The 26,457-nt window shown below is 39.1% G+C and overlaps 1 protein-coding gene across 2 annotated transcripts in view; it reads left to right on the top strand.

Moving 5' to 3' along the window:
- The window catches only part of GUCY1B1 (guanylate cyclase 1 soluble subunit beta 1), a 52,868-nt gene that overhangs the window by 8,041 nt on the left and 18,370 nt on the right, over nucleotides 1-26,457 (top strand). For both annotated transcript variants that reach the window (XM_040251506.1, XM_040251507.1), the window contains 3 exons: nucleotides 10,231-10,331; nucleotides 12,086-12,204; nucleotides 26,046-26,243. In XM_040251506.1, the coding sequence (XP_040107440.1) occupies nucleotides 10,231-10,331; nucleotides 12,086-12,204; nucleotides 26,046-26,243 (418 nt within the window). The remainder of the gene's footprint in view (nucleotides 1-10,230; nucleotides 10,332-12,085; nucleotides 12,205-26,045; nucleotides 26,244-26,457) is intronic.

Below are 26,457 nucleotides of genomic sequence, written 5' to 3'. Positions count from 1 at the left end.
ATATTGATACTGAGATTAGAGGTGTCTACTCTATGAAAAAGGGGAACATTTTTTTAATGTGTAAGAAATTTTATTGTGATACAGAAACTTTTCTTATAGGAATGTAGCTTGAAGAGTAATTTAAGGTACATAGAAGGATTTAACCATAACGATATTGAACACAGCCCCTTATAATAGCAAAGCAGTAGGAACAGTGAAACTAATCAAAGACAGAGAACTGTTTATTTGTAGACTGGTTTTAAAAGGTGTTTCAGAGAAATATAAGACACAACAAGGAAGAGGTGATCTGACAAGCATTTTAAAAGGAAACGGATCAGTATTTCTTCAGAGGTCCGACCGATTTTTCATTGAAAGTTTATCAATGAAATTAATTCAAAGTTGAAATTAATTCAAAGTTAATTTCATTGAAATTACTGAGATAATTATGGATTCAAATGCAGTACTAAGAATTGATGGACAGAAGCCATGAACCTTGACCTTCTTTCCCCTAGTATGTTTCAAACTGTAGTATAATGACATTAATACATCTATCTTATTCATGTTTTTCAGTTTTACTTAAAACGCTTTATGTGTATCTGTTCGATTTTATCACATGCACAGGTTCACATATCCACAACCACAGTCAAGATACAGAACATTTCCATCAGCACAAGGATACCTCATGTTGTCCTTTATAACCTGGAAAGGGAAACATTCGGACATGTTTATTGTTCCTTTTTGTTACTGTGCATTTGGTTGTGCTGGAGAGTCTGATCAGTTGCCACGTATGTTGAGTCCTGAAACACTACCTTGTTCCTCTGTTGAGATTCTTCGTGGTCAGTCTTCAAATCAGCCAAACATGGAAACGTTCAGCCCTCAAACCGCGCTTGCTCTCAGCACCCTAGCCTCGAGGGCAAGTTTTCAAGCCAGTTTTCAAGTTCCTCAACCAGGCTGACCTTTCCCATCCAGGGAGGGCGACACCTGTGCTCGGAAGGGTCTCACTCCATGCTCCCCACTCCTGCCTCCAAATGAAAATATTTCCCAGCCTTAAGAAGGTGCGAAAAAAATCATACTTTTTAATTTTTTTGCATTTTTATTTTTAAAATTGAGGTATAGTTGCTTTACAGTGTTGTGTTGGTTCCTGCTGTACAACGAGGTGAATCAGCCTTATGTATGCATACATCCCCTCCCTCTTGAGCCTCCTTTGCCCCCTGACCCCTGCCATCTCATTGCAGAGTGCCAGGCTGGGCTCCCTGTGTTATACAGCAGCTTCCCACTGGCTGTGGTTTACATATATTGGTGGAGATATGTCAATCCTACTGTTTCAATTCGCCCATCACCCCAACCCATGTCCACATGTCTGTTCTATATGTCTGTGTGTGTGCTCAATCGTGTCCGACTCTTTTGCAACCCCATGGACGGTAGCCCGCCAGGCTTCTCTGTCCATCGGATTTTCCAGGCAAGAATACTGGAGTCGGTTGCCATTTTCTACTTCAGGAGATCTTCCCGACCCAGGGATTGAACCTGGGTCTCCCACATTGCAGGAGACCTCTACAAATCTTTTACCACTAGCGCCACCTCTACAAATCTTACTTAAGGTATGGCTTCTTTCACCTCCAGAACTGTACTTTTCCTTCGTAGTACATGCACAAGTTTATAATTACTTATTTGTACTGTTATTTGATTGCTCTCTGTTTTATCTCACTAAACTGTAGCATCTATAGCTAGCAGAAAGCCTCTATGTGTATGTGTGTGTATAATATATGTGCATTAATTATCTTTCTGATTTTCAGAGAATAGAGCACGTCTGTATGTGTCACACATATTTCTTTCCTGTAACAAGGATTTATTATGTCAGAATGGTGACATCTTCAGCTTCTATTTAATAAAATATAAGCTCTGTTGAAATGGGCATTTCTTATATAAGCAATAGCAGAAGATATAGCAGTAAATTATAACATCTCTGTTTGGAAGGGTCAGAGTTCACACATGGATATAATAAAAGGATTAAGAACACTGCTTTTGGATTACCAATTGCATAAACCTTCAAGACACTGGGTTGGATTCAGGACAAGACTGACTCCTTTATCAAGTGTCTCAAAGGCAGGCCTGTGTGGTGCTGTTTAAAGGCCGTGTCTAGACTGTAGATGGGCTTCCCTTGTGGCTCAGCTGGTAAAGAATCCTCCTGCAATGCGGGAGACCTGGGTTCGATCCCTGGGTTGGGAAGATCCCCTGGAGAAGGGAAAGGTTACCCACTCCAGTATTCTGGCCTAGAATTCCAAGGACTATATAGTCCATGGGGTCCCAAAGAGTCGGACACGACTGAGCGACTTTCACTTTCACTTTCAGACTGTAGGGAGATGTTTATGATGCTGAAAGTAAATTTTGAAACCAGATGAGGCTGCTCCCTAGGACCTGCAGTGTTGACTGTAACAGCTCATGTACGTAGGACACTCACCATGTGTTTCGCAGTCGTGGTCCTTTTTAGGCTTTGTTCTTGTTAACTCACATAATCCTCACGCCCACCCTAGAGGACAGATTTGTTCCTTATTCTTATTTTAGAAATGAGGGAACTGAGGCTTCATGACTAACTCCTACCTTAAGCCACCCATGTCTTCATCATCAGAGCAGAGATTGGTGCACAGGTGGGCTTGTAATGATAGTACTATGTGCTTTCCCATAAACACAAAGGACTCAACAAACTTTTCTTTTCCAAAGACGATTTAGCATGAGGATGGGCAGCATACGTGTGTGTTACTGCTACCGTCTTTGTTTTTGTTTTCCTATACTTTTCACACGCTTGTCCAGGTACTTGTGGCTGTTACATTTTTAAAGGTGGTTTTACTCAGAAATAGGGCTTCCCAGGTGGCACTAGTGGTAAAGAACCCACCTATGCGGGAGACATAAGAGACTTGGGTTTGATCCCTGGGTTGGGAAGATCTTCTGGAGGAGGGCATGGCAACCCATTGCAGTGTTCTTGCCTGGAGAATCCTCATGGACAGAGGAGCCTGGCAGGCTACAGTGCATAGGGTCACAAAGAGTCGGACGTGATTGAAGCGACTTCGCACTTACTCAGAAATAGAACGTCTACATCTACAAAGAATATCAGAGACTCAGGACTTTTGAGCAGCTTGTGCGGTTTTGGAAACACTCTGAGCTGTGGTGCTTGTGAGGAGAGTTCAGGATGAAGGACACACAGGGCTGAGGGAGTCATTTGTTTTATGAAGCTGCTGAACAGGGCTCCTTTGAAATGTTTGAGATTGTGTTTTCAGAACTGGGACAATTAACTTATGAGATTGTCTTGTGCCACCACTGGACACAGTCAGAAAAAATACTGTTATGTATCCAGAGTGGGTCTTTGGTTAAACCCGTGTTACCTGTGAAAGGATGACTGTCACTACTTACAGGACTTGGATGAATGAAGACACTGGCCTTGGAGGACTGACCTTCACCATCTGGTGAGCGGTCAGAGCATAAGGCCTCTCCTCCAAATCCCCCCAAATTAGTGTCTTCTTTAGGGACTCAGACTTTCTGGGAATCTTCAGATCATGCTGTTGAAAATCGAGGGGCCGTTAATGCTTTCATAGCCGCTCCCAAAAAAGCTATGTAGATTTTTAATTTGTAAATGACATAAGTATTTATTATCTGTGCTTCATGGTGGGCAGTTTTAATGTTAATGATTGGACACAACCCAGCCTTGAGGATGTCCTTACCTCTCTGTAAATTAGACAGACCATCCTGGGATTTATTGTCAAGACTCTGCATGCTGTCTTTAAATACAGCTTGTGGTGGGGTAACAGTGTTTACAGGATTAGCAGCCCTGGGAGCTGTCATGAGTCGGGTTGATTGATATGAGTTGATTTTTCTGCCTGACACCAGACTTTGAGACTCCTGTATTCAAGACGCCTGTGTTTAGCCTCTCCGGTATTAGAATTCCTGTTCTCACACCTCCCTAGGAAGCTTCTTTGCCTACTAGCCAGCAGTTTCTGTAGTATACTCAACTTACCTGAAAGGTTTATAATAGCAGGAACTCAGCGTCAGAATATGAATTCAGTTTCTGTCCATTCACATCCCTTAGGCAAGGAAAATCCCTTAGGTATGAGTTCTGAGAAATGCTACCTGGATATTTCTCACAGCTTTTGTACCTACTTAAAAAAGATAAATAGTAAAGGCATTCCTCAGTTTGAGAATAAATTGGGCTTCTGCCAGTAATGTTTGATTGTTTGATTTTTGGTAGGAAGTTTGGAAACGTGTGGAGGATATTTAATTAATTTGTTTCTTTTAAAACATGCACACATTCACTGAGTGCATACTCTAATCTAGGCACCTGTGTTTAGACATTAGTAATTAAAAAACAAAACCAAAACCACAAAACCAAAAAAATTCTACCGTAATAAACATGCCCTTGTGGGAAAAGGAAATTGGTGTAAGTAAATGATCAATTAAATTCCAGCAAATAGCCATCTCTAAAAGTAAGTAGGAAATCAGTTGCTACTGGGAAAATTTTTCATGGGTACAGGCTCAGTTTTCAAATACTTTTTATGGCCACAAATGAATAGAGTTGTTTCCTGTTTTGTCTCCAGGTGAAACTCAGGACTTTATTTTTAAAGCTCTTTGGAGAGATGGAGCTTGCTTTGTTTTGGCTGCCTGAAGTCATGCATTCTGTCAGCTAATGACAGATTGCGTACAGCTTTGGTTTAATGGTTTGGATGCTGAGTGAACCCTCCCCCTTTCTTCCACTAGCTGTTTCCTTGTCCTCCTCCTGCTCCCCGCTCCGTCTTCCCCACCTTCTGACTCTTGCCAGTTAGATGTTTGGGGCATTGAGTGTGTGAAGAGCCCTCTCCCATTGTGCTGCTGTTGCTTGGTTCTGCCTATGAGGAGTGAGCTTGCGCATCGTATGGGGACATGGGGTGAGCCTGGTCCTTCTTCCCTCTGCTGTGCAAGGGAAGGCTGTGACCTGAGATGTGAATGAAACCAGGTCAGCATCTTTCTATCTGGGTTTACTTGGTTAAAGAAAATGCCCTTTTACCTCATCTGGACTCACTTAGGCCAACTTAAAACAAAGCTCTCTCTAAATATTTATCACTGTCTGCAGATTCCTTTCATAGAATAATGCGCCAACCAGAAAGAGCTAATGCCTAACCCCCAAACAATTGTTAAGTTTACAGGTAAAGATAACACATCCTGCTGTTAGTCACACTGGAAATTATGGAAACCTATATTTGTTTGGGTTTATCCAAGGGATTTTTATAATTATAATGGGAAACAACAGAGTGTAATCACACAAACCCAGATCGTTTCATGATAGCAGTTTCATTGGTTGCCATTTGATAGATGAACAGTATTGACCACATTTTAATCCAATTTGCCTATGGCTTGATATGGTACTTTTTTGTCACCTAAAAATCATTGGAGGCAAAAAAGTCTTTCATTTTCAGGAAAATTTTCTATCATATTTCTCAGAGAAGCCTGTGTTTTCCTCACATGTAAAAAAGTATGCTTTAAAATGTATCAACATATAAAACAAAATTGGTGCTCAAAAATTTATTCTGAATAATGAATGAGTCTAGAAAATTTGGTCAAGGTATATGGCTGAATTTGGGTAATTTAAGCACAAAAGGAACTCTATGTGTAAAAAATAAATCAAATATTGTTAGAAATGATGTATCTGTGTATTTGATTGATCCTTTGCTTTTAATGAGAAAAACACTAGAAAGTTGTGGGATGAGAAAGTGAAGGACAGAGAATTAAATCAAGTGATATTACCTGGTGATATTATGAACGGTGTTCATGTGATCTGAATAGTAGCTCACATCCCAACTTTTCCTACATTTGTTGGTCACCCTCTGGGATTCTGGGTAGCTGGTGAAAACACATTTTCTTCCCTCAGAGATCAGGTACATCTGAGGGATTGTTGTTATCACATCTGTGCTCTCTGGAGGCCAAAATGTTTGGCAGCATAGAGTCTGAACAAGCCTAAATTTACCTTTAAGTTGGAAGAAAAACAGTGTTAAGAATTGAGACATTCTCTCAAAATGTCTACTGGCTCCAGTGGCCAAGTTGCTGGAGAGTAATTTTTTGGATATTTACTTCTTTTGCACTGTAAATTCTCCTGCTTAGTATAATGGAAGAAACCAATTATCAATGAAATGTTTTAATATCCTCAATTAGCTTTTACTCCAAAAAGGGAAGAATTTGAAGAATGGGCTACAGAAAGAATTGAGTTGGGTCCAGAGAGATTAGGTCCTAGACATATATGGTCCCTTGGAGCCTCTGCTCGGACATAACTTCAGGATGCCTCACATGGTCACTACATACCCTTGCATCCTGCCCCTCCTCCTACATCCGCACTTGTCCCTTCATGCTGATCTCATAATAAATTATAAAATTTGCATATATATTATGTAAACATAATAATTTATACAGATTGTAATAATATATGACCTTAATAACATATGCTTATTGTTTGTTTCCACCAGCTAAAGTGTAAACTCTAGGAGGGCAGGGATCTTTATGTTTCATTCATTGACACATTAAACATGCTCGGAAAAGTGCATGGAACATAATAGATATTCAGTTATTTGTAGCAAGGCTTCTCCCCCAGGGGAAAAAAGGAATAATTAAAGGGTGACCCAAAGATTTCTGAGACGAAAACAAATAAGGAATACTAACTAAGCTTATTGAATAATTTATCAGAATTCAGTGTGAAATTTTTGAGAGGGCGATTATTTCCTTTCATGTACTACTCTTTATACTTTAGGCTTCCTCCAGGGAGCAGGTTGGGCTGATTATTCCAGGAAGTAAAGCTTAAAAGATAAGGGCACTTATTTTATTAAAGCAAGAGAAAGAAGAGGGATGCATTGACTCATGGTTAGGGGATTTCTAGGGAAATGGCCATTTCTCTGCTTTATGCAGAATTTTGTATTCTGTTTAACAGTTATGAATTGATGACTGTTTCTGAAAATCTAAGTGCATTACAAAAATTTATGTTGTTTGATTTATTCCAGTTGGAAGAAAAAAAGTAGGGCATAGTGAGAGCATGAGTTAATTTGTTCTTTATTATATATTTAATTTAAAAATTTTTATATTTTATTAAATACCCTAAATCAGAGTCTTCAGAATTCCAGTGTGTTGACCAATGCCGTTTCATAATAAAATGTTAGTTGTAAATGAGAAAAATTAGACTCTGTGTATCCTGAAAATCAGCAATTCCATTTCTAGGAATTTATTCTAGAATAAATGAGAATTTAATTTAATTCTAAACCTAGAATTTTCATAGATAAATAGAAGTATTAGCTACAAAGATACTGATTGCAAGATTTTGTTTGGACTTGTGGAAAAAAAGTATTTAATGTCGACTAAAACTTCAACATGCCTAACCAAAGCAATTTTATGTAGTCAAGGTATAGAAATATATTGATTGACATGAAAGAATGTCCATCAAGTAGTAAGTCAGAAAGGAGGTTTAAAAACTGTGTGATCTGGTATGTGTTATATACAATTATTTTCAAGCATAATCAACTTGAATATAATATTAGCCGTGAGTGAGTAAGTGATAGTTGCTCAGTTGTGGCAACTCTGTGACGCCATAGACTGTAGCCTGCCAGGCTCCTCTGTCCATGGGATTCCCCAGGCAAGAACACTGGAATAGGTTGCCATTTCCTTCTTCATTATCGGCAATGTAGACACATAATGCTTCAGGAGCTTAGAACATACTTTCATACTCTACAGCTGTGGAAGGAGGATTATATTATTGGTTTCATTTTAGAAGAGAGGGGTTTTAAAAAATTTATTATATTGAAGTATAGTTGAGTTACAATGTTGTGTTAATTTCTTCTATACAGCAGTTATATATATATATATATATATATATATATATATATATAATATATATATAATTTCCATTCTGGTTTGTCACAAGCTATTTAGCACAGTTACCTATGCTGTACAATAGGACCTTGTTGGTTACCCATTCTGTATAAAATAGTTTGCATCTGCTAATCGCAAACTCCATCCCTCCCTGGAGAGAGATGCTCACGTGCTTTCTGTGATTTGTTCATTGGACAGGTAAGTCCTGGGCTCTGAAATTCATATCTCCGTGCCCACCAAAATCATGCCTTTCGCCCTACATGTACTGCTTTGTGGAACTGCAGGTGTATACATGGTCCACTCTGCAGAACACACTGTGTCTGGGGGCGTCTCCATCCTACCTGAACATCAGCTGTCCTGCTGTTTGGAGCACATACTGTGTCATGGCCACAGGTGGCTGCTGTGACAGCCCTGCTTCGAGGAGGAGAAGGCAGTGAGGCTGCGGGGTGGCATGGAGGAGCCGTCCCAGCTCCTGAGGTGACAGTTCACCCAGTTTCCTTCTCCCGGAGCTTCGGGGCCGAGACAGCTGGGTTGGGCATCAGAGGTGCAGATGCGTGCTCTGCCTGTGTTTGTGCTTCTCACCCAGACAAGGTGTCTGACACCTCAGGCAGTGTTTTGAACGATGGATATTTCCTCCTCTTTAGATGCTGGTTTGAGAAAAATGGGCTTCCGTGGTGACTTAAATGGTAAAGAATCCTTCTGTAATGCAGAAGACCTGGGTTTGATCCCTGGGTTGGGAAGATCCCATGGAGTAGGAAATGGGAACCCACTCCACTATCCTTGCCTGGAGAATCAAATGGACAGAGGAGCCTGGTGGGCTACAGTCTATGGGATTGAAAAGGGTCAAACACGACTGAGTGACTAACACTCCACTTCACTTGAGAAAAATAATCCCAATCCTATCAAAATATATAGTCATTTGACCACACTTCAAATGATAATTCTGATTTCCTTTCACTAACCCCATGTGCATTTTGAGCTGCTGCATTTATTATGTGACGGATGTGATGGAAGATATTATCTCTCCACTGGGCACCTCAGACTCACATGTTTAATACGAAGCTCTGGATCTTATCTCTTGGTCTGCATCCCACTGTCTGTCCTATTTCAGCTCCTGGTGACTGCTACCTTCAGCTGCTCCAGCCAAAACCTCTGTCCTCTGGTGTCCTTCCGTTTCATCCTGTGTCCAGTTCAGCAGGAACGTGTGGAAGCTGTCTTCAGATTAGCTGGGGTGGGGGCCACTTGTTCCCTCCGCTGCTTACACCCTGAGTCCCGTCATCAGCCTTTCTCACCTGAATGTCCCAGTGGCCTCCTAGCTGATCTCCTCCTCTGTCCCTGTTCTGTTCTTGCTCTGTCCTTTCTCTGACCTTGCTCTGTCTTTGCTATTACATTGCTATGACCTTGTTATGACCTTACTATGTCTTGCACTGACCTTGCTCTGACCTTGCTCTGTCTCTGATATGATCTTGCCCCATCCTTCTCTGACCTTGTTAAGACATTGCTCTGTCCTACCTTGCTCTGACCTTGCTCTGTCCTTGTTCTGACCTTGCTCCATTTTATACGCCTTCAGTCCATGCCCATTGTAGCTGGAGGGTCCATCCCCTCATTGAGGCCTCTGTTGTTCCTCCCACACCCTGCTAGTGCTTTGCACCTGCGAGCTTCCCAGGCCTCTCAGGGCTCCCTACAGAGATGCTTCACAGCTGACTCCACTGCCAGTTTCTCCATGATGCTTCTGGTTTTGTACTTGAGCCCCCCGCCCCCACCACCTTGACCAGCTTTACTTTTCTCCAAACTAGTTACCATTATCTATCATCTATGTATCTATCTGTCTGTCTGTCATCTATCCATCTATCATCTGTGTATCTGTCCATCTACAGTTCAGGGTTTCAAAGAGTTGGACACAGCTGAGCAACTGAATTGAACTGGACCTATCTATCTAATATATATCTTAGCTTTATGCCTCTTCTGTCCCCTGTTCTAGAATACATTTGTCCCAAGAACTTCCTACTTTATCCCACTAAAGGGTGAATCTCTAGGGCCTCTAACTGTGCCTGGGACACATAGGGACTCAACATATATTTGCTGACTGTTTACTTAATCAAAAGCTATTTCTTGATTATATTCATTATCGGGTATAGTTTTGGGCATTAGAGTACTATACAAATGTTATCCTTGTTAAAATTACTTAAATATATTATTTTTAATTTGGAGAGGGAGATGTGAAATAAGATTTTTTTTTGATAGGTACATGAAATTGATTTAAATTTGCCAAAAGTGAATTCTCTTTCAAGTAAAAAATCATTTTTATATGATCATTGTAGGTGTAGTATCTGTTCTTTCCTTTCAACTTTTCACCCTGTCTGCCTTGTTTTTGTTTTCTAGAAAAGAGGCACAATTAGATGAAGAAGGACAGTTTCTTGTCCGAATAATTTATGATGATTCTAAAACGTATGATTTGGTTGCTGCTGCAAGCAAGGTCCTCAGTAAGTTGAACGTGACTTTCTTTCTTTGGCTAAGCTGCACATTGATGTCCAAGGCCATGCATGGTCCAAGGTCGCATTGTATAGTTGCACAGGTTGGGCACTGTACAACCCTGATGGGAGGACAGTCACATATAGTATTAGGCTCAGGCTACACTAAGTTGTGTTATTCTTTTTACAAACTCTTTAGAGAATAGAGGAGCTCTCTGCCCCTCCCCACAAAAAGCCGTGCGTTGAGGAAGCAAAAAATTGTTGATACTTAATGTAATAAGTTAATGATGTAATATTAACTTCATGTTGCAGTGTCAACATCACAGTAATTCCAAAAATGTATTATGTAGAAAATCTTATCTCCAGGTCTCTTCTGTAATCACAAGTTTTGTTAGGTAATGGTAAAAGAAACAAGAAACTGAGATTTACATGAGACAAAACTCATGCAAAGAAGGCAAAGTCAAAAAAAATGCTTCATTGGAAAAAAGTTGTTCTCAAAGTAGTATCTCTTATCATTGCAGTACTTAATTTATAGCGAAGCTACAGTTTGCATAGACTAGATGGATGCTTTTTGGCTTTGTCAAAATAGCTAGAAGAGAAAAGGCTGCCTTTTGTAAAATACAAGAATTACCATAAAAGTATGGTAAATTGTTAATAATAAGAAGAAAAATATCCAGCATCACTAGTAATCAAAATTGACACAAATATGAAATAATTTTTTACATAAATTTGGCAATTAAAAAATTAAAAATCTAGTGTAGTCAAGGGTAGAGTTAAAGGGGAAATCATACACATTTAAAATCTGATGGGAAAGTAAACTTTTGGAGAATAATTTTGCATCATCAGTCAAAGTCTGTTTAAAAATGTTCAAATTTTAGAAATATTTAGAAATTTTTCATAAAGAAATAATTAGAATTATTTGCATTAAGGTGTGTGTGTATTTTCATTTCAGAGTTACTTATATTATCAAAAGTTGGAAAAGCCTGCATTTTGAGCAAGTGGGCATTGGTGAAATGAATTGTTGCATATCTGTGTTAAATAAGACAGATAAAAAATTGATATTAAGAAAAATTTTAATTTTAGGGAATAACAGTAATTGAATGTTAAGAAAAAGGCAGGATCTTAGGCTATATATTATTTGTAACCTGGTTATTAAATGTGCATATTTTTATAAAGAAAAATGATTTTGCACCCAAATATCTGCTTGGTGGCTCAGATGGTAAAGAATTTGCCTGCCAGTGTGGAAGACTTGGGTTCAGTCCCTAGGTTGGGAAGATACGCTGGAGAAGAGAATGGCTTCACACTCCAGTATTCTTGCCTAGAGAAGTCCATGGACAGAGGAGCCTGGCAGGCTATAGTCCACGGGGTCACAAAAAGATACAACTGAGCAACTAACACTTTCACTTTCGCTTTTCATCTTCATGTGCATTCTTGATGATTTTAAAGATCTTTTTCTTATTTTTCAGAAAAAGTAAGTTATACCTTACATATAAGTTTGAAAAAGCTCAAAATTTTGTCACAGAACCTGAGAAACTGGTTGCTTTGTTTTTAAGTACAGACTTAAACTGTTAACATGTCAAATGCTCTCTTCTCAGATTTCATTGTATTTTCCTGGCCAGATATTTTTCCTACGATCTGTTCACTGTGCAAAGAAATTGAGGATATTTAACACTTTTGTCATGCACTTATCTTTATTCCTGCCTCTAATGACTTTCTACCTCTAATACATTTTGTTTCTGTTGGTGCCTGTCAAATCTATTAACCAGATCTCAATGCTGGAGAAATCCTCCAAATGTTTGGGAAGATGTTCTTCGTCTTCTGTCAAGAGTCTGGTTATGATACAATCCTGCGCGTCCTGGGATCTAACGTCAGAGAATTTCTGCAGGTGAGCAGTTTGAGGTCCTGGTCCCAAAGTTCTGATTTTCTTATTCTCCCATGTGGCCTCTAGAATCTCTTTGTTCAGTTGGCTGGATGAGTGTCTAGCTACTGAAATGAAATCATAGGGGCGTTTTCCCTAATTCACGTAAAATAATAATAATTGTTAGATGGTCCTGAGTACATTTTAGCATTTTTCCTTCATATTTTTTCTTTAATTTTTTTGGTTCTGACGCTAAACATTCAAGTTCTAAGCTAGTGGTCTCTGAAAGACTCAACGTGTTGTGATCCATTCAACTGCTTTTTAAAAAATAAGTTTTTGTGCTAGTAACTGTGCTTTAATGTATATAACCTGGGCTTGTTTTCTATTTCTAAGTCATTCTGACTTTAAGTAATTAAATAATTCATCAGTATCTGTAAAGTTCTACCTGAAGCTCATTGTTTCAGGGAAAGAGCCTGCCACCAAAACACGTTTGAGAATCATTGCTCTGAGTTACATATTAGTTAATCTACTCTGGAGAGGAAAATAGGAACTCTTCCAGAGTCAGTCTCAGGTGAAGTCAAGATAAATAATATCACCAAAGGCTTTTGTTTTCTTGTTAAACTACTTAATTTTTTTCTTTTTACTAGTGAATGACAGATCAGGTGGGAGACTATTTGGGGATCAACTGTCCTATTTTAAGCACGGGCATTTTTGAGACTCTCATCTTAAAATGTGCTAACATTGAACATTATGTGGTTGTTTGTAAAGGGTATTTCTAAACTGGCCTCTGAGAGCAGCCAGATCTTGCTGGAAAATGATGTCAGTGCAAGACCAGCTGAACTGGAGCCCAGCTTGGAGGGAATGTAAACGACTTTCAGTCCAGCTGCGTTATTGATTTAACAGCCAAAATAAGAACTTGAGTGTTTAATCAAAATGTCTGTTGTTTACATAGTGACATTTTTCTTATAAACTTAAAACAGCATTAAATCAAGATGGAAACCGGTTTCCAGTCTCTGCCATGGATTTACCAAACTACTAGTGTACAAAAAAGCTGCCACTTCCAAATGAAGTTGCTGCCAGGAGATACTTAAGTTAACCTTTAACAGGCTGTATTTAAATGAATTATTTTACATGGATTAAAGTTTGAGATATGGGGAGGGAGGTGGGAGAGGGGTTCAGGATTGGGAACCCCTATACACCCGTGGCGGATTCATGTTGATATATGGGAAAACCAATACAATATTGTAAAGTAAAAACAAACAAACAAACAAAAAAAAACATAAATTGGACTTCACTGGAAAAAAATATTTTGAGATTTGGGGGGTTAGAATACATTCCCATTTTTAATATTTCTGTTGACTCCTGGTCACTTTCTCAACTAAGTTCCAGTTTCTCTTAATTTTATCTTTCTCTCTCAGTGGTCACATCTGTGTTGACAACACAACCATACAAATAGTTTACTTTTACCTTTACTCATTGTGATTGTCTGCTAAGTGTACAGTGGCTCAGTTGAGGACTGGCGACTCCTGGTGGTTTCTCCTGGTTCTAGAGCTGTTCTGCCTGCAGGCTTGCCTCTAGGGTAAAATGCACACTGGGCTTCAAAGAGAATGCAAATAGCTCGGGTGCATTTAATATTTGATAACATGGTAAAATGATAACATTTTGGGAATACTGAATTATATAAAAATGTATCGTAAACATTAATTTCACCTGGTTCGTTTCCCTTTTTAAAATGTGCCTACTAGAAAATTTAACATACATGACTGGTGTTTGTGACTTGCTTTAATGGCTTCTAAAGCCTTTTATTTTCACTGGACAATAGTTCTAAGTCCGTTTTCATCAAAGTCAACAGGCAGTTTTAAAATTGCACCCAATTTTATTATAATTATTATTTTTTTGGTGCAAGTATGAACAGTGAGGAAACTGGAAAGTTAGAATACTATAAAGTTTTCATTAATATTGTTTTTGTTTGAATTTCTTTCTGGTTTTGAAATTGAATATCTTGATGGCAAACTGGTTGTATTAACATATTGCTTTCCTGAAAAGTAGATATTTATGGTATGAGTAGGCTATTTTCGAATAAATTAAATGGACTTTTTAAAAAAGTGCCTATGAAGTAAAGCAACTGATTTTCATAAAGTTTTTTAAGGTTCTAGCTCACATATAAAAATCGACACTTTTCATTACATAAAATAATAAGACATTCTTTATGGTAGACAGCAATCCTTTGTAAAAGAGTCGGATAAACTAAGCCTTATTTTAAAGATATTTAAAAGATTTTTTTGTGTCTTTCGCCACTTGATTTTAACTAATCATTAAATCCTTAGAGTCTGTTTCCTAAAAACTGAATTTTTCAGAATCCTACCACTTGTCTTCATTTCCCCTAGGCTTCCGTGGAATAGTCCACCATTCTCTACAGAATACATAGGTTTCCTCATTTCTCTGCATGACTCCTCTATCTCCTCGCCATTCTGTAACTAGTGATTTTTCTTAAAAGCAAATATATCTCATTCCATCATTTACTTGCTTAAACCCTTCAGTGATTCCCAGTTGCTCCTTGGAAATGTAAAAAGCAATTAAAATAATTGAAACTACTTACACCCCCGTCTGTCTCTCTTCCTCTCCTGCAGCCCAGCCAAACAGAATTTCTTTCAGACCATATTTTTTTCTAACTAGCTTTCTCCACCTTCTGAGCTTTTGCACCTGCTCTTCCCTTTGTCTGGACAGTCTTCCTGCTCCTTTTCACCTAGATTGATCTTCTTCATCCTGCTGGTCAGATTGCTTCTTCCGGGAAGGTTCCACTTGGAGTCAGGGAACTGACATTTCTCATGTTTTCACAGTGTGTGTATCTCCCTACCCACGGGAGTTCTCACTGTAGATCATTTCCTGTGTGGGACTGGAATGTAAATCCCATGAGGCTGGGGGTTGTGTGTAGTCCCTTAATGATAGTATCATCACAGATAATATCTGGGAATGAAAAAAACATATTTTAAAAATGAATAGTTGCTATTTATACAAAAATAGGAAGCAAATACCCCAATAGCTCAAGATTAATTCTATTAAGGGTAAAAAATATTCGTTTTGAGTGAGGCTATATAACTTTACTAAGAGATTGATTATAGATTGAAATATGGAAGACTAGACATACTCTAGACCAATTTCCTTTTCATATGGATGTGGCAAATTACTAATTTTATTAATTAATATGCAACTGACATTACTTATATCTATTGAAATTTTCAAAATGTTTACCCTGACATTTCCATCTGATGCTCTCAGGTAACAATAATATAGCTACTGAAATTCTAACATGGGAGACCACTGCCCATGCCTTGGGCTGGGCACCTCTGTTCACCTGCATCCTTCTAGGGGGCCTTCCTTGGGGATGTCTCTCCCAGCCTCTCAGTTGGATACATTATTAAGAACTACTGTATTAAAATACATATTTTCTGCTTTTCTTGAAATAATTTTTATGTTTTCTGAGTACCAGGCATAGTATATAATAGGTGATCAATGAAGAATCTTTGAATGATAGAATTAGTTAATTCTGAGTTATTTGTATATATTTTTTTTATTTGGCCATTAATAGGCTATTTTATCTGGTTAATAACACTGTTCCTTTATAAAGATTTTATAATCAAGTATATGCTGTGTAGATAGTATCTGTAGTTCAGTTCCAGAAAAATATTTGTTTCTCGTGTAGCTTTTGTCGTTTCCTTTGATTCGGGTATTTAAACAATTTGACGATTTAAACAGCTTAAATAATGGACGATTCTCCTTTGAAAGGTTTTGCTGCCAATATAAAATTCCTGGTTCTGTTTACCCAGTCTCCCTTGTGTTTTCAAAGTCAATTTAAGAATTTTTACATCATGCCTATTTTTAATCTACCTCAAGACTGTCACAAAAAATAGCTAAAAATTCTAAGTAGGTAAAGTAATAAAATATAAGAAACATTTTTATAGGAAGCTTTTTAGAAAATTACTCTTCTCTATACATTACACAATTTGGAATTGATTTTTCCTAAATGTTCTGTGAAACCATCAGTTTGTGGACTGTTGATAAAAATAGATAATCCTTGCAATTAATTATTATCCTTTTCCTGATTTAGTAACCAGAAATATGATTTATTATAAAAAGATAAAAGTAGAAAGACATTTTGATTTAGGTTTTTGGATTTTATAGATTTTTTTCTGGATTTCTTGTCTTAAAGGTTAGACTGTATTTCACAAGAATTTTTTTCTCTATTTTGCCACTTTCTTATTCTTGAATTAGGAATAAAATGTGGTTTCATGCTGCTTCTGTAGTAAATTTCTATGTGAAACTTCTAGTGTATTGATTAAAATAGTGCAGAGAATATATCAGATTTGAAAGTTCAATAAAATGCTGGTAAGGAATGTCCAATCTGATGGTATTCCACCCTAATCCATGCTCACCTTGGCTTTTAATATCCTATTGCATTATTTCAGGTTGTCTTTTCCCAGAATTGCTGCAATATGATTGTACTTCTCCCCCATGAAAAGTTAGAGCTTGCCCATGTCCCCTATGACAAGGTAGAGCTCCCATCCCTTGGATCTGGGGTGACTTTAGTGATTTTTTTATCAGAAGAGTAGAGCAGAAGGAACATTCTTAATACTTCCTAGGCTAGTTCATAAGAACTCTTGAAATTTCCGTATCTTGAAGCACTTGCTCTTGGGATGTTCCCTGGAGGTACCCACCATGAAATGAGATGCTTCAACCACAGCAGTGGTGCTGCTGGCTGAGCCCTCGGGTGTCTGGGTGACCCATCTTGGGAATCAGCCTGGTGGAGCATTATGGTGACTCCATGGCAAACTTCCATGTCACTCCACTCTGAGAACTTCCCACTGAGTCCAGATAACCCATAAAAACATGAGAATAATATCATTGTGTTAAGCAAATAAGTCTGAGGTGCTTTGATATGTGGATAATTGGAACAGTATTTTCTGTGCTATTTCCCCCTTTATTTTTTGTGTCTGTGTTAGTAGGTATGTGTCCATATGTACACATATTAACAGAGAAGCTGAGCTTTGATTAATCTGAGTTTGAAAAGATAAGATTGTATATGGTCTCTGGGACTGTGATCCAAGTCAGTTCACAGCTGGGCTACTGATCCACTTTCAGTGGCGTTATGTTATTTTCATGTAAGATATTCTTTACCTCCCCAGTATTTTACAGACATAAAATGAAGCTAGATGAGTGTGGAAGGCTGTCAGGTTGACTACTGAAAAATAAAGGAGTCATATATAATCTTAGAGGCCAGTTAGGATTTAAATTATGAACCTGCTTAAATAGCATAGGAATCTCAGTAGAAAAACAAGCCAGTACTCTTCAATCATTAGCTGGAAACCTCAGCTTCTTCCACTTTTACTGTGGGTTTGAGGCTGTTTCACTCACTCTTCCAATTCATATATATCAGAGTCTTCTGCCAGGGCCTGTGTTCAGCCTGTAATGGGATTTCCTTAAATCTGTGTTGGCTCCAGGTTTTGGCTTCTAACAGACAACACTGTAATTTGGCCAGCCTGCTAGGAGCAATCTGGGATTGATGGCCCATCTAAAATTCTTAAATGTTTGTGCAAAGTGTTATTTTGGGAAAGCTGAGGTTTTTTCCTGAACAGCTGTGAAATTCTAATACTTCCCTAAATTATTTATAATATTTTTTAGAAAAAAATGCACCATTCATTTTATTTTTAACTTTTGAATTTCAAAAGGAACTTTTCTCAACATCCAAATGCCAATTTCTGTAATCTGTATCTACTTGAAGAACATGCAGAATGTGAGAGCCAAGAGTTGAGTTTAATCAGTGTCTTACTGAGGACTATGGCTGGGGAGACAGTATTTCAGGAGCCTCTGAGAAACTATCCCAAAGACGGGAGGGTGGAGGTCAGTGTGTGTGTGATGCTGGCAGAGAGGGGGCATGCAGTCAATCACACATCTCCCTACAAAGCTGCTGCTGGTCACAAAGAGCAGGTATCATAGTTAATGTTTTTAGTGCTTCTCTAAGTGTGGAAGATGCAAGAAGCCAGGTTCATGAAAATTTTCTCCTGAAAATATCTGAGGGCCTGTTCTAGCAGTTCCCCTCATTCTTCCTCCTCATCCTGACTTCTTTCTGGGGGGTGTTGAAGGTCAGCGGCTACAAGGACTCAGGGACTAAATTCTTATAGAACACAGTGGCAAGTGACATTCCTTAGTTGGCACCTGAAATTTTAAAATTTGATGTTAGAATTTTTAAAGAAAGATAATATTTTAGAATTTTAAGAATTTTTCTTTGAATAATGTATATATTTTCACAGTTTTGCAAAATATAGTCAAATGAATATAAACGAAATTTTTTTAACATGAATTTAAAAGCAGCATAGTAAGTGAAATAGTTTACACAGGTAATTTTATGACTATCTGCATTTTTTTCTTTAATTAAAATTTCTCTTGAGATAGTAATAATAGGTAGTTTTAAAAATACCATTTAAATAATTTTAGTGACTCAAGTATAATTTCTTTTTAAATAAATCCTTGTGCTAAGTTGATTCAGTCATGTCAGACCTTGTGAACCCATGGACTGTGTAGCCCACCATGTGCCATGGAATTTTCCCGGCATGAATACTGGAGTGGGTTGCCTTGCCCTCCTCCAGGGGATCTTCCTGACCCAGGGATCAAACCTGTGACTCTTAGATCTCTGGTACTGGCAGGCGAGTTCTTTACCACTAGCGCCACCTTTACATTATTTATTTTAGAAAAGAGTCTCTGTATCTTTTCAGTTGGAAAGCTGCTTCTCAAGGAGTTGCTTGAAGTAGAAAAGATGGAAGTGTCATTAAATATTGAGTCTGACGCGTTCTGACCTCATCCCGCTCACACCCTGACCTTGGTGTTTCCCGTCAGTGGGGATGCGTTTCTGCTTTACCTAGGTCCTGCTTGTTTCAGGTTTTCACATTAAAATGCTGACATGATATCTTTCTTAAAAACTTGAAAAATGGTTTTCAAATTACGTGACTCTCACAAGTAAATACTGTTGTTGGGCTTGCTTTTCAGAAGTGTGAGGAATCAAAAGAAAGGAGATAGTGTGCCTCATTGCTTTCCTTAAGCGGAGAGAGATTTGCAATGATTGATTTTTAAGGCTTTTTCCTGATATTAAACTTCAGTAACGCTCTCAAATAACACAAATGGCTCCCTTCTCTCCATCCACTAGAATAAAGATTCATTTTCAAAAATTAATTAATCTGGGGAGGGGCTGTGCTGCTTGGCTTGTGGATCTCAGTTTCCTGACCAGGGATTCAACCTGGGGCCACAGCAGATAAAGCCTGGAAGCCTAAGTGCTAGGCTGAGCCTAACCATCACTAAGGAGACTCCTTAGAATAAGGATTCTTTAAAAAAATTATTTACTTGTTTATTTTTATCTTTGGCTGTTACTGCGACGGCTTTCTTTAGTTGTGGCAAGCAGGGGCTACTCTTTTGTTGCTGTGGTGGGCTTCTCATTGCAGGGGCTTCTCTTGTCGCACAGCACAGTCTCTCTAGGGCTCGTGGGTTTCTGTAGTTGTGGCTCACGGGCTTAGTTGCAAGTGGAATCTTCCTGGACCAGGCATTGAATGAACCCTCTCTCCTGCATTAGCAGGCGAATTCTTAACCCCTGGACCACCAGGGAAGTCCTAAGGGTTTCTGAAGACTGAAAAATCTCTTTCTCAAAACGTCTAAGGCAGGGCCTTACTACACCTATTTATGTGCATCATTTAGGAATTTTTAATTAGATACCCTGGAAGCAGGGGAATGAGGTATTTAATTCTAAGCAACTTGCCTCTGTACATATATCTATATATAATGCTTATGTTTACCATATTAGAAAGAGAACATTTGCATTTATTTTGAAACATTCCAAAATCTTTAAAAATATGAATCTTTGGAGTATTTCTCAAAGGACTTGTAATTCTCTTTTGTGTCCTAAATCTGTGGTGTGTACTAAATGTAGAACTTGTTTCCTAGGATGCTAGCATTGGTTTTTCTTCTATAAATGACAAACCTAGGAGACTTAGAGTAGCAGAATTCCTGAGAAACAGTTCTTTCATCTTGCATGTAGAAAAAATGGTAAAATTATATCAGAACATTAAGAGAAATGAAATGAAAACCTCAGACCAGTCTTTTAATATATTGAGGCAAAATAGATGAACAAAACTCCTCTTATTCTCTTCCTGTTTTCTAGTGTCATAAAGCTAAGAAGAATGATGTGAAAGCATATTTGAGGTTGGCTTTACTGTTTCCTGGGAATCTACTTGTGCTGAAATACATGTGTTACCATTCAGCTCTTTTCTTTGTATACCCACCTCCATGGTTATATTTAGAAATTAATACCAGTTTCAGTATGAACTCTTGTTCTTCAGAATATATTGCTACAACCATGTGGATGAATAATTAGCTTTGTATGGATGGTATTGTAAAATGTAGACAGACAAGGTTTTCTCTTGGCTGTTTTGAGTGTCTTTTCTGTGACTTTTGAGGTTGCTGCAGACAGTTGGAGTCCGTGAAGAAAGCACATTTTTGGCAATACTAATGTACTCAGTTGGAAATAATTTATTTTTAATCATGAATTCTATTTTTCATAATAGACAGGCAGTGGTAATAGCTTTAATTTTGAGAGATTAAAACCCCGTAAGGGAAGCTGTAACTAAAGAAATCCCAAGAGTATTTTTATGGTTAGATACTATCTAAAGAAAATCAATATTACATTAAGTGGTGTTAAATCTTTTATGCTCCAAGAAAGCACTTTAGTTGTCCATTTAATTAACAGCAAATTCAACAAAACAGTCAGTCTCTGGAGAATTGGTTACCGCAAAGACTTAAAAGATTAACATTTGACTTCCTGCGTTTTGGTTTCCCACTTGCTTTGAATTGATACATTTAAGTAATGTTTTGTTATTAATACCTCAGTGCCATCAATAACTTTATTTAAAGTAAATGTTAAATTAAAAAGGCTTTAGGTAATTAAATTATTTAAATTAAAATGGCTCCACATTTAGGGAGCAGTGCCAGTCCCTGTGTGACTCCTGACCTGAGTTCTGGGCTGTTCTGGCCCATCTCTCACTTTCTTTAGCATCAGTGATGCAGAGAAAGTAAATGGTACCATGGTTACCACCTCCTGCCGTCTGCTTAGCTGCACATAGAAATGTGCACATGTAATATGACTGAAGATGAAAATAGATAAGTGTGAAAGTGGTATGGGCATATTGACCTAAGGTACACTGTATTTGAATATTTCATAGAAGAAAAAGTAGAAAAGAATTAAAATGTATATTTCAAGTTAGTGTTTGACTCATTTGAAATTTTTTTTCTGTAAAATGAGCCACAATCCAGTACCTGAGCCTGACTACATTAGGAAATTTCTTAAGAAACAAGAGCAACAGTTTAATTTAGCAGCAACAAGCTGAATTTTGACTTTGTGGGAAACAGAGATATGTATAAAACCCTTCTGGTGATTTCCTTTCTCACCAGATTTTTGCAGCATCAGCAGAGGGGTGTGAGGGGTCTGGCAGGGTTATGAAGAGCAGGCCTTACATCTTCCCTTCCCAGGAAAGGATTCCCAGGGGAAGAACTCGTCATAGGAAAACCCGCTGTGTTACTTACCAAGTAAAGTGACTTGCTGCTGCTGCTGCTGCTGCTAAGTCCCTTCAGTCGTGTCCGACTCTGCACGACCCCATAGACAGACGGCAGCCCACCAGGCTCTGCCGTCCCTGGAATTCTCCAAGCAGGAACACTGGAGTGGGTTGCCATTTCCTTCTCCAATGCATGAAAGTGAAAGTGAAGTCGCTCAGTTGTGTCTGACTCAGCGACCCCGTGGACTGCAGCCTACCAGGCTCCTCCGTCCATGGGATTTTCCAGGCAAGAGTACTGGAGTGGGTTGCCATTGCCTTCTCTGAAAGTGACTTGAGGCTTCTGTAAACTGACCATCCTCAATGCCTGCCACATGGAGTTCCTTTCTCGTGGCAACAGCAGCCTCTGGCGGAGTCAGGGCCACTTGATATTTGAGTTAAGAATTGGCCTGGCTTAATTAGAAGAGGTGTAAATTGAGGGAAGAAAACAAGATCTTAGCACTAAGCCTGAATGCATTTCAAAAAGAAACCAGGGTCACCAGTTGAGGAGACAAGATGTTCATCCGAGTCAGAATGCCAGTCTCTGAGGCCTCAGCTCTCACCTGTGCTCTGCGTCTTTGGACCCTGGCTTCACTCTGAGGTGTTGCTCCCTTTCATGCACCCAAAGCCACTCTGAACATTGTTGGGTGATTTAAACCACGAACTGCTTACAGTCAGGGACTGCGTTGTGCGGATCTGATCTAGCTCTGTACCCTGCCCCCACCTGCACCGCACACCCTGCGAGACATGCACACACATGCTTTATACAGTGGACATGTGTGCACATACAGCGCACATACAGTGAGCAGATGGGATGAGCATGTGGCGGGGGCCAGGCTGCAGTGCCCTGATGGAGTCACCTGGTACCATACTCGCTCCACCTCCTTTCTGATGTCTTACTGGATCCTGTTTCCCTAAACTGGCCCCTTTGAAATGTTCAGAAGGCAAACCGTCCTTCAGTTTTAGCCCATCTCCAGCACCTCCTTTTCAGATGTGCTCCTTTTTTTCCCCCGAGAACACCATGCATGCTAAACCGCTGCAGTTGTGTCTGACTCTTTGTGACCTATGGACTGTAGCCCATCAGGCTCCTCTGTCCATGGGATTCTCCAGGCAAGAATACTGCAGTGGGTTGCCATACCCTCCCCCAGGGGATCTTCCCCACCCAGGGATCAAACCTGAATCTCTTATGTCTCCTGCATTGGCAGATGGGTTCTTTACCATTAGTGCCACCTGGGATGCCCCAAGAACACCATAACAAATTTTATTGCAAGATTGCACTTAAGTAACACATTTCTTACTGAAATCAACTCTAGTATGAAATTTACAAACCATTTAAATATGAGTTTGAAATCTCTGCCTACTGAGTAATACTTATATGTGAAATATATATGAAATGATATTATTTTTCCCAAACATGTTCTTTATCTTTATTTCTGGTATTTAATCCTAGTTTTAAATGCCTTTTCATTTTAAAATTGTTCTGTCTTTTTAAGAGAAAATCTGAAAATTTGACATTTTATTTCTTATTGAAAAATCATTTTCAAGCTGTAACTCAGGGGAAATAACTCTGAAGACAGGTCCAGCTTGCTGCCTTCTGTCAGAAAGACCCCAGCACAGAATCCTGTCCCTATATTCCCCTCTGAATTGGTCCCTTGCAGAGGTGAGAGGAGGCTGTTGGTATCAGATGTGCTCCTGAGGCCTTTGGTATTCTGAGATCATTGGCTTTTACCATTCTTTTTAGCAATAACCACCAGTTGTTGACGGATTACTATTTGATCAGTGAATTAGCTTTTTTATTGTTACAGTAACAAATTACCACATGCCTAAGTGCTTAAAAGAACACATTTATTATCCTATAGTTTCCTAGGTTGGGAGTCTAAAAGGGGTCTCCCTGGATTGTAATGTAGATACCAGCAGGACTGGGGGGGGGGTGGCGTTTCCTTGCTTATTCTGGTGTTGGCAGAATTCAGGTCCATGTAACCACACATAGACCCGTGGACCAGTTTTCTTACTGGCTGTTACGGGGTGCTGAGTACGGCCCCAGAGTGCCACCCGCCAAGGCCCTGCACAGGGTGTCCTGCATCTCAAATCCTGCTTCCTTCTCAGCTTTCATACCTCCTTATAACCAGGAGACGTTCTTGGCATCTAAGATTCAGTCACTCATGGGATTAGGCTCGGTCCACCCTGGTAATCCAGGATAATCTTCCCAACTTCCCAACCCCCCTTTGCCACATGAGGTAACATATTCAGAGAGACTAGGTCTGGAAATCTTTGGGCCAACATTATTTTGCCTACTACACCTGAGCGTGCTAATGTTTTATCTACATCATTTTAGTTCTTTCTCTTTTATCAGAGGAAATCAAGTGGTAAATTGGCCACATTATCACTAGATGACACTTGTTCAGTCGCTCAGTCGCGTTCGACTCTGCAACTCCATGGACCGCAGCACACCAGGCTTCCCTGTCCTTCACTATCTCCCAGAGTTTGCTCAAACTCATCTCCATTGATTGGATGATACCATCCAACCATCTCATCCTCTGTTGCCTCCTTCTCTCCCTGCCCTCAATCTTTCCCAGCATTGGGGTCTTTTCCAGTGAGTCAGCTCTTCGCATCAGGTGGCTGAAGTATTGGAGCTTCAGCTTCAGCATCAGTCCTTCCAGTGAATGCTCAGGGTTGATTTCCTTTAGGATTGACTGGTTTGATCTCCTTGCAGTCCAAGGGAATCTCAAGAGTCTTCTCCAGTACCAAAGTTCAAAGGCATCAATTCTTCGGCACTTGGCCTTCTTCATGGTTCAACACTCACATCTGAACATGACTACTGAGATGACAGTGGCATGATTTAAATCCAAGTCTGCTTGATTCTAAAGCCACCTGCCCCGTGACTCCCAGTACTGCTGTGCTGTGTGTGTGTCTACTATATACGTGTAGCACATACACACACACACAAAGAAGTTACGAATGTGCTGAAAAGCCAAGTCAGAAGTACAGTTTGCATCATTTCTTCTGGTGATGTTTAAGCAAATCTGTTTTTTTTAATATTAGAGGGTGATACTAGATAGTGGGAATTTGTGTGTTCTGAATTAATCACAAAGCTATAAGAACAGAAAATATTTATTTGCAAATGTATTAGTTTTCCAAGACTTCAGTTCTGAAAGGTTCAGTTTCACAGGTTCGCTGTGAGGCTGTACCTTGATTGGAAACTCTGAAGAAATTAGACTGATTTAATTTCCAAAGTGATTTTAATTACTAAAATATTATTTCACAAAAGAATATACTAACATTTTCATGCTTATAATTCTGATATAGTTTTTTGAATTAATAGTTAAGGTTTAGTATTGTTAGAGAAACAAATGGTAATATGTGATCACTTTGGGAATTCCATACTATTTATCATAACATAAATATACAGCTGTTCAAACTCCTGTAAATATGCATATCTTTGCTTTAGCTTATAACTGTGTTTCTTTTTCCTGCTTCAGGCATCCTTTTATCCCCCTTCTTTGTTTACCCTTCCTTAAAATATTTCTACTGTAACAATCAAGATGTTTTTCTTTTTTTTACAATCTACTTTATTGAAGTATAGTTGATTCACAATGTGTTAATTTCTGCTGTACAGCAAAGTGATTCTGTTATACATATATATATATTCTTTTTCATTATGGTTTATCACAGGATATTGAATATAGTTCTCTATGCTATTATATAGTAGCACTTTGTTGGTTATCCATTCTGTATATAATAATTTGCATCTGCTAATCCCAAATTCCCCATTCATCTCTCTGCCACTCACTTCCCCCTTGTTAGCCACAAATCTGTTCTCTATGTCTCTATGTCTTTTTTTGTTTTGTAGGCAAGTTAGTTTGTGACATAGATTGGATTCCACATTTAAGTGAAATCATATATTTGTTTTTCTGTCTACCTTACTTCAGTTAGTGTGACTATCTCTATGTCCATCCATGTTGCTACAAAGGCTGAGTAGTATTCCATTGTACATATGTACCCCATCTTCTTCATTCATTCACACAGATGCTTTTCTTAATTGCATTACCTTAGTTTCAGGCTCTCTGGGTTCTGGCCTTGTCAGGATGCATCCAGGGAAGGGTGCCCTGGGAGCATTCATGTGACCCGTCCATCTCCACCCAGACTCAGCTCTGAGTCTGTCTGCTCTCTCAGCCTGCTCTCCTGAGAGTGACTGCCGCTCAGAAGCAGGATTTACTCATCACCGTTTCCTCTTTCCTGCAGAACCTTGATGCTCTGCATGACCACCTTGCTACCATCTACCCAGGCATGCGGGCACCTTCCTTCCGGTGCACTGATGCGGAGAAGGGCAAAGGACTCATCCTGCACTACTACTCAGAGAGAGAAGGGCTGCAGGATATTGTCATTGGAATCATCAAGACAGTAGCTCAGCAGATACATGGCACTGAAATAGACATGAAGGTAATGGGCAATAAGGGGGGCTCCTCTGAACACAGGTGACATGTGGAGTGTTAGAAAGACTCCCAATTTGCCCTTGGACATCGCTGTTAGTGGACCTCAGCAGAGGTATAGATCAGCCGTAACAGTGGTGACACAGGGGATCTTCTATGCTTGGCCTTGGAATGCATTATACAGGAGAGTTTTCCTTGTGGGAGCAGATTTTTCTTTCCATTTA

This window comes from Oryx dammah, unplaced genomic scaffold (assembly GCF_014754425.2).
Source record: "Oryx dammah isolate SB20612 unplaced genomic scaffold, SCBI_Odam_1.1 HiC_scaffold_12, whole genome shotgun sequence".
NCBI lineage: Eukaryota > Metazoa > Chordata > Mammalia > Artiodactyla > Bovidae > Oryx > Oryx dammah.
This window is presented reverse-complemented; position numbering and strand designations above follow the sequence as displayed.